At 40.2% G+C, this 18,030-nt stretch overlaps 1 protein-coding gene across 1 annotated transcript in view; it reads left to right on the top strand.

The window, feature by feature from the left end:
• The first annotated feature begins 13,371 nt into the window (after positions 1-13,371).
• The window catches only part of fam20cb (FAM20C golgi associated secretory pathway kinase b), a 73,196-nt gene continuing 68,537 nt past the window's right edge, over positions 13,372-18,030 (top strand). The window contains exons 1-2 of the mRNA XM_084740758.1: positions 13,372-14,393; positions 15,453-15,631. Of these exons, the coding sequence (XP_084596884.1) occupies positions 13,870-14,393; positions 15,453-15,631 (703 nt within the window). The 5' untranslated portion in view covers positions 13,372-13,869. The remainder of the gene's footprint in view (positions 14,394-15,452; positions 15,632-18,030) is intronic.

Here is an 18,030-nt window from a genome sequence, read left to right as displayed (position 1 = left end):
GTCAGACCACACAACAAGTCAAATATATATCTGTTCTGATTGGTCACCCTTCGAGGTCAGTGAAAAAGCCAACCCTCACAGAGAAGGGGGAGACGCGTTATGAAAGGATAACAGCACACATTTTCAGTTTCTCCTGGAAGACGTTCAAAGTGTTGCACTCATTTGTTCACATAAAAAAAATGACAGAAGCAGTTATATCAAGAATGAGAAGAAGGAGTTCAAACCTCAGCTTGTTTTCTCACCTCTGCACAGCTGGCCAAACACTGAGGGAAGTGAGCGTGAATGTCAGATTGACCGTTTTGGAAAGTTAAAGAAATTGTCGAACACAGTCTACCTCCACAATTCCAGTGTCAGCACAGTGTTGGGGGAGGGGGTTTCCAAAGCTGTTCGGCCATCCACCAAGCACTTCTGATGGAGTATATGGGTGGCTTTACACTTGACTGTTGGACTGGAGTCAGATTTGTTGCTAGATCACTCTCCACTTAGTGTCCACACTACTGGTCTAGTGGCCTCGTCAATGACTGTAACAAAGACGGTAATGCTCCCTCTACTCCCATACTAGAGTTTCCTGCAACAAGGCACTCAAAGTTTATCTTGATACAACTGCGAGCCAACAGATAAAAATGTTGGCAGTAAGGCAGACGCTTGAATAAATGGTGCATTGTTGATCAATTCATCATTGATCATAGTACCGTTTGGTTGAACAGCCGTATCCTATAAAACAGATCATAAAAGGGGCTAGAATATAAAATTTTGTTAAGTGTTTTTGTATGGCTTTATGACCCAGAAGCACAATAACTCGCTGAAACAATATCCTTAAAATACTCTTTATCCAGTGAAAATCCCCCTAACTGCAGTTTTGTGGCTTTGCGGAAGCTTTGTGGTTAGGCACTGTGTGTGAGTCTACAGCCAGACCTGTACTTCCAGCAGAAAAACAAAGACAAGTGCCTCTTTCACTGTGTCACCGTGACTGGTTATCCTCCCACACAGTCATACGCATGCAAGTGCACCCACACACACACACACACACACACACACACACACACACACATGCACACACACGAGTGAAACACTGAGAAGCCAGGGCGGTGTTGCCAAGTAGAGCCCACTACCTCTTACCAACGTCATGTTTATGCAGACACTGTGTGTGTTTCTGGCTGTCGGTGATGGGACTTTGTTGACACACCAGGAAAAGCAGGGATGAGATAATATGAGGAAAAAGGGAAAAAAAAAAGAAATACACTGTAAAAAAAAAAAAGTACACTGGGATTTTGTGGAATCATCTAATATTTTATCATTAACAAATTTAATAAAGTTAAAACACAGGAGGGATGAAATCTGGCATTTTAAAGCTTTCAGAACTTGTAAACATGAGCTCTTCAACTCATTAAGTTAAGTTCTTAAAGAAACATGATCAGCATATTAGCAGACTTCCCAACATGCATTGTTTGAGAGTTAAAACTCTCCGGAGACCCTCCTTTTTGTAGTTTGAAGAAAACATGATGAAAACTTGATGTTTGTCTCTAATACACTCTCCAAGAAGTCATGGTTGCTGGGCAAATCGAATAAACTCAAAGAGTTTATTTTTACAGTGTAAGAACATAATGAGAGGAAAGGAGCCCCCTGACAGGTGTACTGTCGGGAGTGTTTTGAAAAGAGAAGACGGAAAAGATGAAGAGGTGGAGACAAACTAAGAGGAGGGAGGCCTGAGTTGCAAAGTCAGCAGTCAGGAGACAGGTGGGGTTGTGTGGGAGCTCCTCAGTGATCCGCTGGTATAGGCAAGTTAGTTAGTGTGTATGTCTGTGTGTGTGCGTGTGTGTGTGCATTGTCCACTTTGAGTAAAGATCCCGGATGGAATAGGTTCATATATCATCCTCCTAATGGTGTTGGCCCTGAGTCAAATCTTTGAGATATCTCTTTTTCTCTCTCATTATTACTTAACGACTTCAGGATCTGTCTCCATTTAGCTCTATTTTAGCTCAGCTGTCATAACTGTTGAGATTTACTGGAGAGCCATTCCTCCACTCCCACTGCATTTAGCAACCCAAACATGTCTCCGCTGAGCAGACAGCTGGATTAATAGTGAAGATTTCAGTGTTTTCAAGCCATCAGGATGTTAATATCCCTTTCAGGTCCCAACATGAGGCTTTGCTTTTGCAGCACACCCTCTGCTTGTGAAGGCGGTCTGCACTAAACCCATAAAATGTTGTAATATAAATGTTGATTTTGTGAGATGGTATCTATAAAAAGGGGCCATGTAAAAGCGCAGAGGGAGCAAAAATTTATTTAGCGAAAGGAGCATGTCACAAGATAAGAATGTTTTTGAGTCAAATGGTGGTCACAGTGATTAATTCAAATATTTGCATGAAATTGAATATGTGGGCATGTGGAAAAATAATGTTTAGAATGAAAGGTACGGCACAGAAAGAGTGAGAGTAAAGCAGGTTAGCAGGGATGGAAAAAAAGTACCATATCCCAAAATTGAAATGCAGTAGCTACTGATCATCTGCTAACTTTAAATTAAATTTCAAATTAAACTGAGCAGAATTGGTGCAAAAGCCTGCTTGGTTAAAAGTAAGAAACTCATTTAAAATGTGCTCATTTTAAAGAAAATGAGAAAAGTGTAACTCAGTACAGAAATTCAATGATATTTTGGTTAAGTTCCACTTCCTCAGTTAAATACAATAATTACTGAAAGTTTGGCTCCAGCTCATGATTATTTTTACTATAGATTAATCTACATGCATTAAACAAATTAAAAATTAAAAAGCACCCCTTAATTGTTGCCAAAATGTAAGCTGACATCTTCAAATTGCCTGTTTTTTCCAACCAACTGTTCAAAGCCCTGAAGGTATTCAGTTTGTCATGATATTCAACTGCAACAAATCCTCACATACTGAAGCTGGAACCAGGATATGTGTTGCATTTCTGCTTAATGAATTGCCTTAATGATAAATCGATTGTCAAAATCTTTAATTTTTTTGTTGATCATATTATTGCTTGACCAGCCAAGCTTTTTATTGAACTGCTGCTCAAATTTGGGTTATTTTTTTTGTCTAAAGTTGGATGAAGTTTGATACCACCATCGTATCTGTCCATTAAATATGAAACTACAGTCAGGAGACAGGAAGCCTAAACCAGCTTAGCTTAAAGCAAAAAAAAAAAAAAAAAAAAAAAAAACATTTCAAGACTTTATGCCTTGATAAAAACAATAACATTCATTTGCTTTCCTGCTGAGAGTAACAATAACGCTTTCATGTCTGTATGATAAATATGAAGCTGCAGCTAGGCTCTGTTCAAACTGTCTACTACCATCTTGAAGCTCTGTAATTAACTTTGATTGTTTATTGTTTTATTGTTTTTTATCATTATTTTATATTGTTAAATGTTAACTCACAAAGAAAACTTTTTCCTCTAGTCTGTAGTTGACTCCAAATCAATGATAAGCCGAAAAAGTAGTTCAGCACATAACCTCCAGCAAAACCACAACTTGGTGTTTTTTCACTTTGCTTTTTTGACCAGAGTAAAGAGCCAACATGTAACTTGTTCTAGTGAGCTTTAGAGATCGACATAGATAGATTCTGTTATATTTGGACAGAAGCAGTGTAGTCTTATGCTAAGCCAAGCTAACCAGCTGCTAGTGCTATATAAGTCCTCCTCCCCTTGTCCCGCTGGAGTCTTACATGTTTCGGCTTGGAACACGGTCTACCCATGAAGTGCAACGTTTTGATCCGAGATGTTGAGGAACAGATGTGGCACAACTCTCTCTGGTTTTCTGTAGCTTATTTAGCCTGAACATTAGCCAGAGGCAGCCTTAAGTCCAAGCTGGGTTGGCCCTGCTGTTATGCCGGCTGTCCTCCACTCCTCCTGGGGTGGTCCACAGCGCTGCGTCCAGCTAATGTGGCCGAGTGGTCGAAAGATGCCTTGCTCATTGTTGATCATCTCAAGGTCCGCTGCTCTTCAATCCAGACCCCACACTTTCTTTTTTTTTCCAGTACCTATTAGTGTATCAAAACAAATTAAAACAAAAATGTAGTGAGATTTGAAGAAGCTACCGGCTGAAGCTGTTACCATGCCTCCAACAAGATAATGAATATGTGTATTTCCAAAAATGTTGAATCATTCTTTAAAATGCACTTGTCTGGTCATGATGCAGCATAATTTCAAAGGTTAGCCTTTGGGTCAGGGAGCAATTCAGACAATCAGAGTGAAAGTTAACAAACAAATTTACCACAGATGACTGTTATTTGCCAAGAATCAGGGAGGGTGCTGGGTGTTGCAGCTATATCAGGACCTGAGAAGCAAGTGCCATGCTGGGGAGGCCTGGCGGTCAATGGAGCCACGCTAAAATAAACACACGCTCGTACCAAAATGATCCAAACAGGAACACTCATCCATCCAAGCCAACCTTCATTAAAGTGGTCCACCCAACCTCTAATTATAGGATTACAGGGCAGCCAGCAGGACAAACACAGCAAGAGCCTCTGGTTGGATGCAGCTGCCCCAAAACACACTGATCACTGTACCTAGTGACCCAGGTATCCACCCACAGGCGTACACTCACACTCCTGCACAAACCCCAAATACTAATTTGCACAGTGCTCGTCTTTCTCTCCCTCTCTGCAGGACGCTGTACACACTCAGAGTTTGAACTAACACCCCATCACACACAAGGCAAACACGACATATACCTGGGTAAGTATAGTGCTGACCGTGTGCCTCCCAAACAGACTTAAAAATAACCCCAAGGTGGAGCAGCAAGGAGAGTCAGACCCACAGTCTGATAGCAGAGGAAGGCAGACAGGGTCAGAGGAACTCTTCTCAATAACATCTTATTATAGCCACAGACAGTCTGGGCTTTTAAGATGTTTTAAGAGATGACCCTGGGGAGTCTGTATCACCACTTAAGAGTCCTGATTCAGGAGGAAACATGCACCTTCCTTTTCTGCTTTCTAGATATTTGGTATAATGCAGATAGCTTGAGCACACAGAACCTGCTTCTGTTTTAGTTTCTTCATTCTTTTCAGTCCTTCATTCCTTCCTTCGGCAGATGGACCAGTAAATCATTTTCCTGGATGCTGAAATGAAGAATGATTGAACCTGCTCCAAGTCCAGGTTGGCGTGCAGGAGACCTGGAAGTCAAACCAGGGACTGTTTCTTCAATTTTAAAGATGGGGGAATCACTTCTGGAGAAAGATAACTGATAGTTGAGCCTCATTCCCAGGTAGTCAAATACCAGTGCTTTAGGTTGGGTTGATTGTTCAGTGTTACTGTTTTCATTATGAAGTTTAACATTAAATTCCATAAGCAGCAAATTCACATATTTGCAGATCATTCATAAGGCAGATCACTGTATCTGTTCCCCGAGTGATAATTAATCCATTTTTTCTGAACCTCAACCAAACAGTTTCCGTCATGGCTTTTCCATCTCACTTCCACATTAAACACTAGCACTGATGACAGAACAAAGTCCTGTGAATCTCATGAGGTGCCAATGGTTGCCATGCAACCAGTAGCTTTCTTATCATCCCTCAACTGACAGATGAATGGGTGCAGTTTGACACAGTAAAGAAGTAGTGTATTGAATGTACGCTATTGAAAGCGAAAGCATTGAAATGGAATGATTAAAAATATAATACATCTATTTCATGTCACATTTGGGGGCCGCACAAAATCTTTCAAAGGGCCACCAGTGGGGCGGCACTTTGAAAAGTCTAAATTTCAATTTGCCTAAAACTAACGTCTGAACTAATGTCATTCCCATCAGCCTCAGGTGCACACTGTATTTGGTGTTAATTGGCAAAGTTAGCATGCTAACATGCTTAACTAAGATGATGAACGTGGTAAACATTGTACCTCCTTAGCATCTGCGTCTTAGCATTGTTGAGTTGCTTTATTCAAAGCAGCACTATGCCTAACTAGTCTTACAAAGGCCACTAAAAGGCATTAATTGCGGGTTTCTGCATTTCACGATAGTTTCATTTTTGCATTTTATTCATCATTCTTTTTGTGTGAAAGTATCTGCCATTTATATTGTGCTGGCATAAAAAATGGGCTACAGGTAGCTTTAGTTGTCAACTCACTGATTGTGATTATACTAATGAGAACAAAACAGGCCACTTTAATTTAGTGTTTTGTTATGATTATTCATGAAGGAATACGTTGTGGATACACGAATACTGGTGTAGAGCCACTGATCTGTAAAGAGCTGCCAAGATGTGTTTTTTAAGCCCTCAGGCATCATCTTGAGGAACAATGAATTCTCTATGAATATTACATTTCCTCTAAATGAGATGCCAATTATTTTTATCAACAACTTCCATCCTTGTGTAAGTAAGAACAAAGTAATGATCACAAAGAAAACACACATCTCTCTCACACACACATCCCTAATATGCAATCAAGCAGAATGTCAACCTTGTTTTGTGCTGACACCCACAAGTGATAATTGTGTAAACAAAAGGCGCATCATTCATTCAAACTTTATAAGGAAATAGATGAAAAGGGGTAGCGAAAGAATACAAACAGTATCAAGAACAGTCGCAGTGTGAAAATAAAAGAAGATTTGGTTGAGAGCAATCCAGAAACAAGTCTGATTTCAAAATGTCACTGGGTCTCCTGTGATCGCGGCTGTTTGGACAGAAGTGATTATCATGACAGTTTAAATGTGGCTGTGTTTACACATCTGGCTTCTGAACCAAGCAACTGTAAATGGTGAGGAGGGGCTGAAGGAGGAGGAGGAGGAGGAGGAGGGTCGAGGAGACGAAGGAGCAGCTAGAGAGGCGTGAGGCTTATTGGGGCCAACAGAGGGCATTGTTATCTGTAATATCCATTCAAATGTGCCGTATCAGATGCAGTGAGTGCGGCGCTGCTCAGGGATGGAAATTAGTCTTGTTCCCCACTCAGGCCTGGTCACGCCAAGGGCAAATTCAGACAAATGAATTTACTCAGACAATACATATGGAACGCTGGCGATACAGAGGGATGTATGAATAGCAGAACCCGTGGAGAGATGTGAAGCAGAGACGTCTACGCCTCAGTACGCCGTCCAACACTACCCTCACTTTCTTTTCTTACGGTAATAAACAACTGTCAGCATTTTATTTCCACACAGCTTCAGGGTGACTTTCACATCTCATTTTAACTTCATGTACATTTCTCACAATCATCTCACGTTTATTGCCAAGTAGGTTTTTCACATGAACTGTGGGGAATTTTGTTGCATAACAATATATATAGTTAGCAAGCAAGATTAATGAATACAGAAGAACCTTTTCTGTTATTAAAGTAAACATTAGTGCAGTATTATAATATTAGCACCACTGATTTTATGGTTAAAGTTGGAGTTCATTCCATATTTTGTTTTTCCATATTCTGTTTTGCCACTTACGCTTATATGCCTGCATGAAGGGAGGGTGACACAAGAGTTGTTTGCAGTTTCCAAGCTTACCATTGGATGCCACTAAAACCTGCACAATGACTGCATTTAGACTGCATTTTATATAGTGCATCTCTAGTATATCAAAACACACTGACAGGACAGCCATCAAGGGGCAACGTGGGATTTAGTATCCTGTTAAAGGATATTTTGACATGGATTGGAGGACTCGAGGACTGAATCACCAATCTTCTGATTACGGCTGGACAATATGGCTTACAAATAAATATCTTGATATTTTTAGGCTATTCTGTGAAACATATCTCAATATACACATTTTCTCTAAAATAACAAACCATTAAAAAGAAAAAAATCTAAAGCACCCCGAATCAATTGGGATATTTTGACCAAATTTGTTGATATTGATATTGCGACTATATTGTAGAGATGACTGGCGCTTTCATAAAATTTTAACACAATAAAAATTAGATAAATTATCATCAGTAATGGGGATATTATGATGAAGTGGGTAAGAGCAAATAATAGAACAGCTTGAACAGAACGGTACGTTCAAAAAATGATATCTCTTTACTGTTATGTGGCCTCTGAAACCAGGAAAAGACAACAATGCCATACCATGATAGACTCCTAAAGATATCCAAAATCTAATATATCTAGTCTCATATCACAATATCGATCTATTATTGATATATTGCCCAGCCCTACTTCTGACTAGTGGATGACCCGCCCATTGCCCCCGCACAGCTGAACCTGACGTGATAACAAATCAGACCAGCTGCTTGTGGTTATTATAATACATTTTCATTTAAAAAAGAAAAACTTGCAGTATACACCCTTGCTTGAAACAGGAATTTAAAGTGAAGCATAATCCAGTAGGGGACAAAAGTTTTTACAAGTCAAAAAATGCAGTGAGGTGTAACAACTTCCTCTTTCTTCTAAATGAATTAACTCACACCACTGGGATGGAACCAAACCAGTTTGTATTAGTAATTTAATCTAGTCGGCCACAAAGTCAAATTTAAAATGCAGGAAAAAAAACAGCAACAAGAAAAATAATGGTATTTTGATGCAGAACTACAAAGGGAAAACTGTTTGTCATTCATTTTTTGCACTAAATAGAGGTATGTTATGATATCAGCAAACAAAATGAAAATGTCATTTTTCATTTGGACTTGAATCACCTCTTGCTGCAGACTTTGTACAGCGGAGAACCTCAGCCCTTCACTGTGATAGCGTAGATAGGAACACGGATAGTGCTATCTTGCTATCCCCAGTGCTATCTCACCGAGAGACACTGTGAGGTGTAGAGGACATAAATCTTGTGTATTTACGACCTGTGCTGTAGTCAGCTATCTGTTAGGATGCCCTACCCTCCTCCTCCTCTTGATCTTGTCTGTGCAAGGTCTGGGCGCTTTTAATACTGTTGTCACATGGGATATCAGAGGATGGTGTTTCTCAATCAGCCTGTTATGTAACAGATTGTTATCAGAAGGAGCTCTGTCACAAAATCTTGGTCATAGAAATATGAATGCTGCAGACAAAACAGAAATTTGACACTGGACAGTTGGATCCTTTTGTCCATGGATTTGTTGTTTTCTTGCACTGTCATGATAGCTTGCGTTTCTGCTCAGTAATAGACTGAGATTATTAATTTGGAGATGCAAATTGTCATCTCACAACAGTCCACTTCTATTACCAGATCTGAAGCACTAATGCCATTTGACAGCACATAAAATGAGAGTTAAAAAAAAAAAAATTCTCTTGACGTTTGAGCCGAACGGCAAGAGAATCAAGCAGTCTGTCTGTTGATTCCCCATGAAAAAAGCCCAGCCACGACTGCACAAGACAGGCCTTGTGAGGAACCATTGACCCATCGACTGCTGTGATCCATGTCTGACTGACATCAATACACATTCATCTGTGCTTGTTTCACCTCAGGCTAGTGGGCCACAGGCTACAGTGGCTGGCGTGAGATCTGGACGGGACAAGCATCACTTTGTCTCCCACGCTCACGCTATCACTGACATCAAACACCAGAGGAGGAGATCTGATGGACCTTTTTGCTTTGTTTGGAATTAGTCACTGTTAAAGGGCCCAGAAATGTCAGTGGTCAGTGTATTTATGCACTGTAAAAAAAATCATACAGGGATGTAGTGGAATCATCTAATATTTTCTCATTAAAGCTATTACAAGGAGATTATAAGTGGTTATGAAACTGTCTCAGTTTAATACTGATTCGTGAGTTAATGTGACCATCCATGAGAAGATTGGCTTTTTCTATGTCGTTGTTCTTGTTGTCTGCCATCAGGTCGGATTCGGACAGTCACAGTGAGTAGTACGTTAGCCAGTTAAAAAGAAGCAGGAGATTTTTTATCAGATAATTTTCTTTTTACATTTTGTTGTTATTGAGGTGGAGACAGGGGCTTTTGTCCACAGCAGCCTCCAAAATCAACAAATCATGAATGTTCCTTGTGGTATTTTTTTATTTAACACTTCAGAACTTATAAACATGAGTTCTTCTAACTTGAAGTCTTTTGACTTGACCTGATGAGTTGAATACTGTAGAGTTCAGTCAACTCATAAAATTACGTTTATGAAGGAACAGGACCAGAATATTAGCAAACTTCCCAGCATGCATTATTTGTGAGTTGAAACTCTCCTGAGACCTTCCATTTTTACAGTTTGAAGAAAACATATATGATTAAAACATGCAGTGTGTAATACACTTTGTCATTGTTACTTTTGAGTTGTTGGCTGAACTTAATATATTAAGCTTATTGAACATGTTTTCTCAAGTACAACTGAATTAACATCAAGTGTGTTTGGCCAGATAACAAAAGACAGAGCTTGATGATGATGTGAAGTGGTGCGGAATCATGGGAGTTGTTGTCTTTGCTTTTAAACAACCACCATTGCCAATGAGAATCTGTCTGACATGACTCAGGCAGAAATCATGTTCATGGATGAGGTAGTATTAAGTTTGATTCATGTTATGTTTAGTCATGCATGCTGACTTCCTTCTTTGCTCTGACAAATCTGACAGATCCAATTATAGCATCTAGCAACTAGCTTGAAATGACTAGCAGGAAACGGACTGTTACCTTGAATAAATTACAGATTTCTCTGGATTTGAACGTAAGAACACAACAAAACAACATATATAACATCTAGCATTTTTACACATTTTAATGTGGAAATGTTACATACAACACACGTGTTACATACAGCAGATTTAATATCAAGGTTATTTAACTAGAAAAGTGCAGAACTGTTTTGAATCATGGCAAAATTACCTGTACCTTCCATTTCAAATTTGAGCAACTTAAAATTTTTACAACAGCTGAGACACTAACTTTTTTAAGTTAAAACAAATTATGTTTTACAGTGTGTATGTAAAGTCATCACTGCAGAGCAATTCATGTAAGTGGGGGAATACTACATTAGAAATACAACAATCTTATCTTTATGTTCTTTATGTCTAATACAATGGACAATGCGGTGGTTTCCTGATTCAATTGTTAGTCGCCTGACACCTGATGCTTCCTTCTAGAATAAACCAATCAGCTCCTGCTCACTGTACCAACACACACACACGCAATTTAGAGCTTCAGATTAGCACAGATCTCTCTGCTGCTGTTTTAATTTTCCCTCTATATCAGCTTCATTAACATTCACAACTAATATTTTGTTCCACTGGGTAAATCCCCCCATAGAGCCTATCTTAAGCCATCTCCACTCTTCTCTCTTATGAATCTATTCTGTGTTAGTACAACCGCCATCTCCCTCCCCCCTCCACCCCTTCCTCTCTCTCTCTCTGGGCTCTTTTTAATTATAAACTAATCTAGGGAGGTAATCACAGACAGCATGATCAGTTACTCATGCATATATGCCATACTACGAAATGCAAGCAGTTTATTACTCTGTCTCTCCTGCCTATTTACAGCCCCTAGGAAGCATGGATGCAGCCATAATGCTGTGGCAATTAGCCGTAAAAAAGAAACATTAGTGCACTGACTGGATATAGGATTTGGTAGGCTATGGCTGGGGTGCACCAACAAGGACTCATTTCTAACCCCAGTAAAAATCATGGTTTAACTTTAATTTATGTTGCACCAAACTTTTAAAATTAAGATTAAATTTAAACCTTTCTTTAAACCTCTTTGATTTTAACTTTTATACTAAACTGAGATTAAATTCAATTCCAATGCACCAAAACGCTGAACTCAGGCTGCCATTGTAAATAAGAATTTGTTCTTAATGACTTGCCAAGTTAAATAAAGGTAAAATAAAAATAAACAAAAAAAAATCTTCTAATTTAAACTGTGATACAGTATTAACTTTCAACTTGCACTTAAGAAGGTGTAACTTTGAAAATGGCTGCTTTGTTGAGATGGATTGAGCAAAAATAATTCTCTGCTGCACCATCATGAATAGGCTAACTAGGCTAACCAACTTTTTAGCCAGCATGCATACTGTGAAGTTTTCATGGATGTGTATGGGGAACAGCTTTGGAAGCGGGCTTTTATTCATGACAGCTGCTCAGTGGCCTATGGAGCATACGTCCATGTCGAGCTTTTGCACTGTACAGCCAATAGAAGAAATGCAGTAGAGACCTCCTTTAGCTGAGCAGCTAATGACTGGTTTAACCTCAACTTGAGCAGGGATAAAATGATTTTATTGTGCAGCTTTTCTAAACACGTTATAGGACTGAGTGGATCTAATTCTGATCGTGAGCCAAGTCATTTCAGGGGGCTGTGACACACGAAAAATGCATTTAACAATGGGAGGAAAATCTTTTTGGGTCACAGAGCATCATGTGATGGGCTTGGCTGCTATTGACCCTGCACTTTCTTTTTGGGTTTGAAAGTTTTGTTAACTTTTTTTTATTAAGGAATAGAGCAGGGAAAAGAATGGTTTCCCCCTCTTTTTCATTATAGGCCCCAGCAGCACTCAAAAACTGCTTAACTTTAAATTAAATTAATCTGGTTTACATCACTTAACATGGATTTACTAAATGAAGATCAGTTTTGAATATAGCAGCATAGCTCTGTTCAAATCTGGATTTAATCATTTATTTAATAACTTTTAAACTAGTTTTGCTAATTATTTATTTTTGTTGGTGCAACTTAGTGTGTATGTGCTCCATGTGGTATAAATCAGAGATCAGAAAAGCAGAAAACCGTGGAGTCAGTTTATTTCTCTATTGCCTAAGTCCTTTTTTCTTTTTAAAAAGCACAGCGCTGAAAGGTGCTTTGTGGTTTTCATTTCATGCAGCCTTTCAACATTATTGAAGATGTGATTGCGGCTGAGTGGCAGCAGTGCAGGATGGAAGTGGATCCTCAGACTGATGAGCGGTCTAATAGGCCTGTCTAATGTATCATCGATGGATTGACTGCCGTCTCGGAGGAGACATTTCTGAGGGATTCCAGCAGATGAATTTCAGAAGAGAGAAAAAAGAAGCCCGCTCTGCTGCTGCTGCGAGGCTGAGTATTGGCCTGTGGAAAGACGCCCTCTTCTTGCGCAGCCGGGATGTGCAGGGAGGATTTATTCCAAGTGGAATACAGACGAACAGTTATATGCTTCACATGGTCGCAGTGTCTCTCTCACTATCCCTCTCTCTCTCTCTCTCCCGTCAGCCAATCTGCGCACAGTGACGCTGCGCAAAGGCTGGATCTAGTCTTGGCTTCATCATCATATTTAACACACCCACCCAGATTCACACATGCTACAAGAGGTGCATTCTCTTCTTATCCCGCTGTACTCCTGGAGGGAGGATTCCTGTTTCCTGTTACCTGTGCGATTTATTCCGTTGGGTCGCCGCGGGTGATTTCTCGGGACTGACAGAATTACGCACTCTGGATCCAAGAGGTGGATGAGAGCACACGCGTCGACAGCTACTTTTCGGGGACTTTCCCTTAAAAACATTTAAATGTGAAGAGCTGTACTCGCCGTGCATCCCCCCCCCACCCCCGCCAGCTGATCCGCGGCTGCTGTAGGATCGAGGCTGGATGGTGAGCCCGATGCGCGCCCTCGAACCTCTTGGACACGCACGTTTAACGGATCGTGTCACAGCTGCTTTTGGATCGGCTGCTGCTCTGATTTTCTTCTGAAATACCAGGTGGTCGAAGGGAGAAGGGGAAAGCGTGAGGAGGATGTGGCTTGCGCAAACCGGCCGCTGGTCTGAGCCGACTCGACCTGCTCTACCTGGACGCTTGCGGATGATTTTGCGCTTCTGAAATCTCGCCAGGACACCCGTGCGCATAAAGCAGGACTCTGATGTTGAAAACACAAAAGGCTGAACACTGAATCCTTTACTCAAGACGGCAAGTGAAGATGGCTCCTACGTGTTTAATGTATATTTCATTAGATTGGCGTCCAGTCTGATCAACATCATCAGCGATGTAGTCAGCCTGTTCATCTGCGTGCTCATCATTTGCAGTAAATACTCACATCTGCTCAAAAGGGAGACCATGAAGATGATCCTCCTGCGCAAATTTCGCTTTCTGATCCTCATGGTGTTCCTTATCGCATGCTCCATGCACATAATGATAGACTTGTTACCCAAACTGGAGAGGCACAGCAACAGCGGCTGCTCCTGCTCCCACACGCCGAGCGAGGAGCCTCAGAGCTGGGGAGGGAAGCAGCAGCAGGGCTGGCCTAACAAGCACACCCTGCGGATCCTCCAGGACTTCAGCAACGAGCCCAGCTCCAACGTTTCCTCCCACTCCCTGGAGAGGGTCCCGGTCACTGGCGACAAGACGCAGGCGTTCAGGAGGCTGGAGCATCCCGGTCAGCGCGGTGGTGACAGGAAGAGGCAGTTCATCCAGGACGCCGCGGTGACCAAGAACGCGCCGGTGAAGGGTTCAAGGTTGTCGGCTCTCTACGAGCATCCCTTATATAAAAGATCCGTGCCACCTCTGACAGACGAGGACACGCTGTTCAACGTCAACACGGACATCAGATTTGACCCCAAAGCAGCAGAGGATCAGGCATGGTAAAGTGTCAATAATTTATCTAAAGATGACTTTAAAGGGCTTGGTTTTCATTGTCAATTAATCTGTTGATTATTTTCTCAAATAATCGATTAGTTGTTTGGTCCATAAAATGTCAGAAAATTGTTGATGATTTTTTTCCAAAGATGCCCTCACATATGTCACTTGCCCACAACTCAGAAATATTCAGTTTATCGTCAGATAGGGTTGTAAGAAAATATTGATACAGTTGAATATTGCAATATCGTGTTTTGTGATACTGAACGGTATTGTGACATTGTGATACATGCAAAGATTCATGGTGGTGGTTTATTTTGTGTTATCTATTTTCACTCTTCTGACTGCAAAAACTTTTTAAACTCAGATTCAGTTTTCCTAAAATTAGATTAAAAAAAGCAATTTATCTCCTTGCTTACAGTACAGCAATATATGGCAATAATGAATCTCAATCCTTGTACTGTGATACGTATCATATCACCAGATTCTTGCCAATACACAGCCATAATAGATAGACAGATAGAACTCAAATATATTGTGTTGACTGTAAAATACGGGTGTAAGAAAAAATTTATGCAATTGAGTTTCGCGATATTTCGTGACACTGTATTGATTGTCAAAAACACTGTATCTGGATATTGTGATAAATGCAAAGATTTGTTACATGTGGTTCAATTAGTGTTGTGTTTAAACCCTGATATCAGTGTTGGTATTTATCTTCACTGTTCTGACTGCATAGAGAAGTAAACTTTTTAAACTCAGATTTTATGTTTTCTTAAAGTTAATTTAAAAAAATAGTGGTATATCACCTTGCTTACAGTATCGCAGTATATTGAATCACAACTCATGTATCGTGATAGGTATCGTATCGCCAAATTCTCGCCAATACACAATAGCTAAATATATGGATAGAATAAAGGCCTTATACTTTAGTTCTGTACACTCACATTGCTCTAACTCTGCCTCTGTGTTGCACAACACCTGCCACTTTTCACATCAAAACCTGATAATCCACTCTCTCCTATTCCCTTTACCTCCCCCTCTCTTCCCCTCCCCTCACCCAGGAATACTGAAGGAGGCAACATGGATGAGTTCAGCCCAACAGGGGAGCTGACAGCTGATTCCTACCCCAACTGGTTGCGCTTCCACATTGGGATTAATCGATACGAGCTGTACTCCAGACACAACCCGGTCATCGACGCTCTCCTCAAGGACCTTGTCACCCAGAGGATCACCAGCGTCGGTGAGTCATAATAAAGCAGGAGGAGAAGGAAGACGAGGAGGAGGAGGGAGGGCTTCAGTGCAGAGATGGAGGGTTCAGAAATATACTTTACTCTGAGGACACCGAGCTGGTTTTGCAGGAAATAGTTTTCACCACTTTTAGACTCACATAAGTCATCATGACATACATTTTTTGAGGTGTGTTGTGCACATATTGACAAAAGCTGGTGGTTGAATAGTTTACCTACTTTTCAGGTATCAGCACCACATCCTTGGTGATTTATTGCAAATAAGCCAGTAGGGAGTCCAGTGTCTTGAACCAAAAATACTTTTTTGTAGATCATAGACCCTTGAATATAACATGATTCGCTGAAATCGACTGGCAAATAAAATCGTTACAGTGCTTTTTATCCAGAAAAATGGCAGGTTCTCCATTTTCATGTATTTGATCATAGGCCAGTCTTGCCGTTATCAATGCGCATGTGTATATATGTTTATTAAACCTGGCCATTTTGGCTCAGCATCTCTATGAGCTGTGCAGAGTTTAAAGAGTCTCCTGTATAAGAAACAGTGTCAGATTTGTTGTGAGATCTGACTGACGCAAAGTAGCCTCATCGGAGTCGGGTGTGTGATATTACTTTCATTCAGTTTTTTCATTAATTAACAAGTCCCACATGTCCCAAGTAGCTGCATCTAGATAACAGTGAACATTTCTGGATAGGAATAGGAATTAGACCCCTCAGATCCTCCCTGATATGGTCTGCAGCTGAATCCAAGTGAAAAAACATACATAGACTGTTTTTATTAGTTTAAAACTGGGGTAGGCACATTTTTAGTGTCACTGGATATAGGAGTGTATCATATTGTATCTCTCATGATAATTTTCTTTATAACAGAAACATTGTTATACTATAATAATGGCAACATTATGACAGAATGATGTCATACGGTTACACACAGCAACAACAAGCATAAATACCATTGTCACAGGCTCCACAGCAGAGTGATTTCATCAGTGTGGAAGTGGTTTGGTTACAAAAGATCACATATAAAACAAAAACCGTAATTGTATGTAAGAAGTGCAAGAAGACTATCACAGCAAAAGGGAACAATACAGCAAACCAATGTCACCAGTTCAAGCAGAAGCACCTGGCTGAGTCCAAGGAAATCAAAAAAATCCTGCTCAACAGCTTCTGTGAGTTCTTAAACCAAAAGCATTTTTCGGTTCTTTGTCATATCATCAAGAATATTGTTAGTGCAGAAATACCCTAAATATTATTCTACTCTTGATATTATTTTAGGGCCATATCACCCACCCGTAATGGGACAAAAGTTCCATAACATTTGAGTGCTCCTCCTCTTGGCTCTGTTTTCAGGCTTCAGAAAATCTAGCCAACAAGAGACTGTGTCCAATCACAGGTCGGTAAGATAGTTGATTGTTGAATCTCATTCATAAAACTTCAGTATCTGAAAGAAACTCAACAATCAAAAATCTTTCTCCACAGTTGCTGTGCCAAAAGGTGAAACCAAAACCATGGTTACAATAATTAAAATCAAATCTCCACTGACTGGATATTGTTTTATTTTATATGAGCGGTTATGAACAGACATAAGCTTTTATAAGGCTTCTATTACAGAGCCATGACTTTGTGACTGATAGCAAAAAAAGTCAAACTCAAAATACATTTGGTTTTATTAATCATGAATGCTTGATGAACATATTGAACCCAGGGGGTCTCACATCAGGGACCAATGCCCGGATCCAAGTGCACTTTACCACTGGTTCATTAATCAGTGCCCAGGTCCACTTGAAAATGTGGTCGTGAGTGTGGTTCATGTGTACTCAGGTATGGTTCAGGTACGAAAACTAACCGTACCAAAACAAGGAAGTGGACTGGATTGCAATTTGGATGTTGCAACTGGCAGGCTTTTCTTCACCATAGTAATAACATAAACAAATGCTGCGTAGGTGATGATGAAAATGTAATCTGTTACGGAACAACATTACTAATGAGACAGCTGACTGGCAGGGGAGTGGAGGGGGGGGGGCAATTGTATTCAGGCACAGTACAAAGCAATTGTACCTAATGTGAAAACACTATAAGTGTCCTGTCAGAGTAAACCAAATCACCTTAAGAGGAGAAACGGCTGTATTTATATGTTTTTCATCCCTCAAATGGTTCAAAAAGTATTCCAAATGATTACATGCCATCTAAATCAGCCCAGTAGGACTGCAACTATGATTAATGTGTGGATTATTTTCATAATAACTGATAAAGTTTGGTGTTTAGTTTAGTGTTGCTTCTTTTGTCTAGCCAACAATCTAAAGTCCAAAGACTCCAAATTTACTATCATAAATGACAAAGAAAAGCAGCAAATCCTTATATTTAAGAAGCTGGAACCAGCAAATGTTTGACATAA

This window comes from Lutjanus erythropterus, chromosome 17 (assembly GCF_056507025.1).
Source record: "Lutjanus erythropterus isolate fLutEry1 chromosome 17, fLutEry1.hap2, whole genome shotgun sequence".
NCBI classification, from domain to species: Eukaryota; Metazoa; Chordata; class Actinopteri; order Lutjaniformes; family Lutjanidae; genus Lutjanus; species Lutjanus erythropterus.
This window is presented reverse-complemented; position numbering and strand designations above follow the sequence as displayed.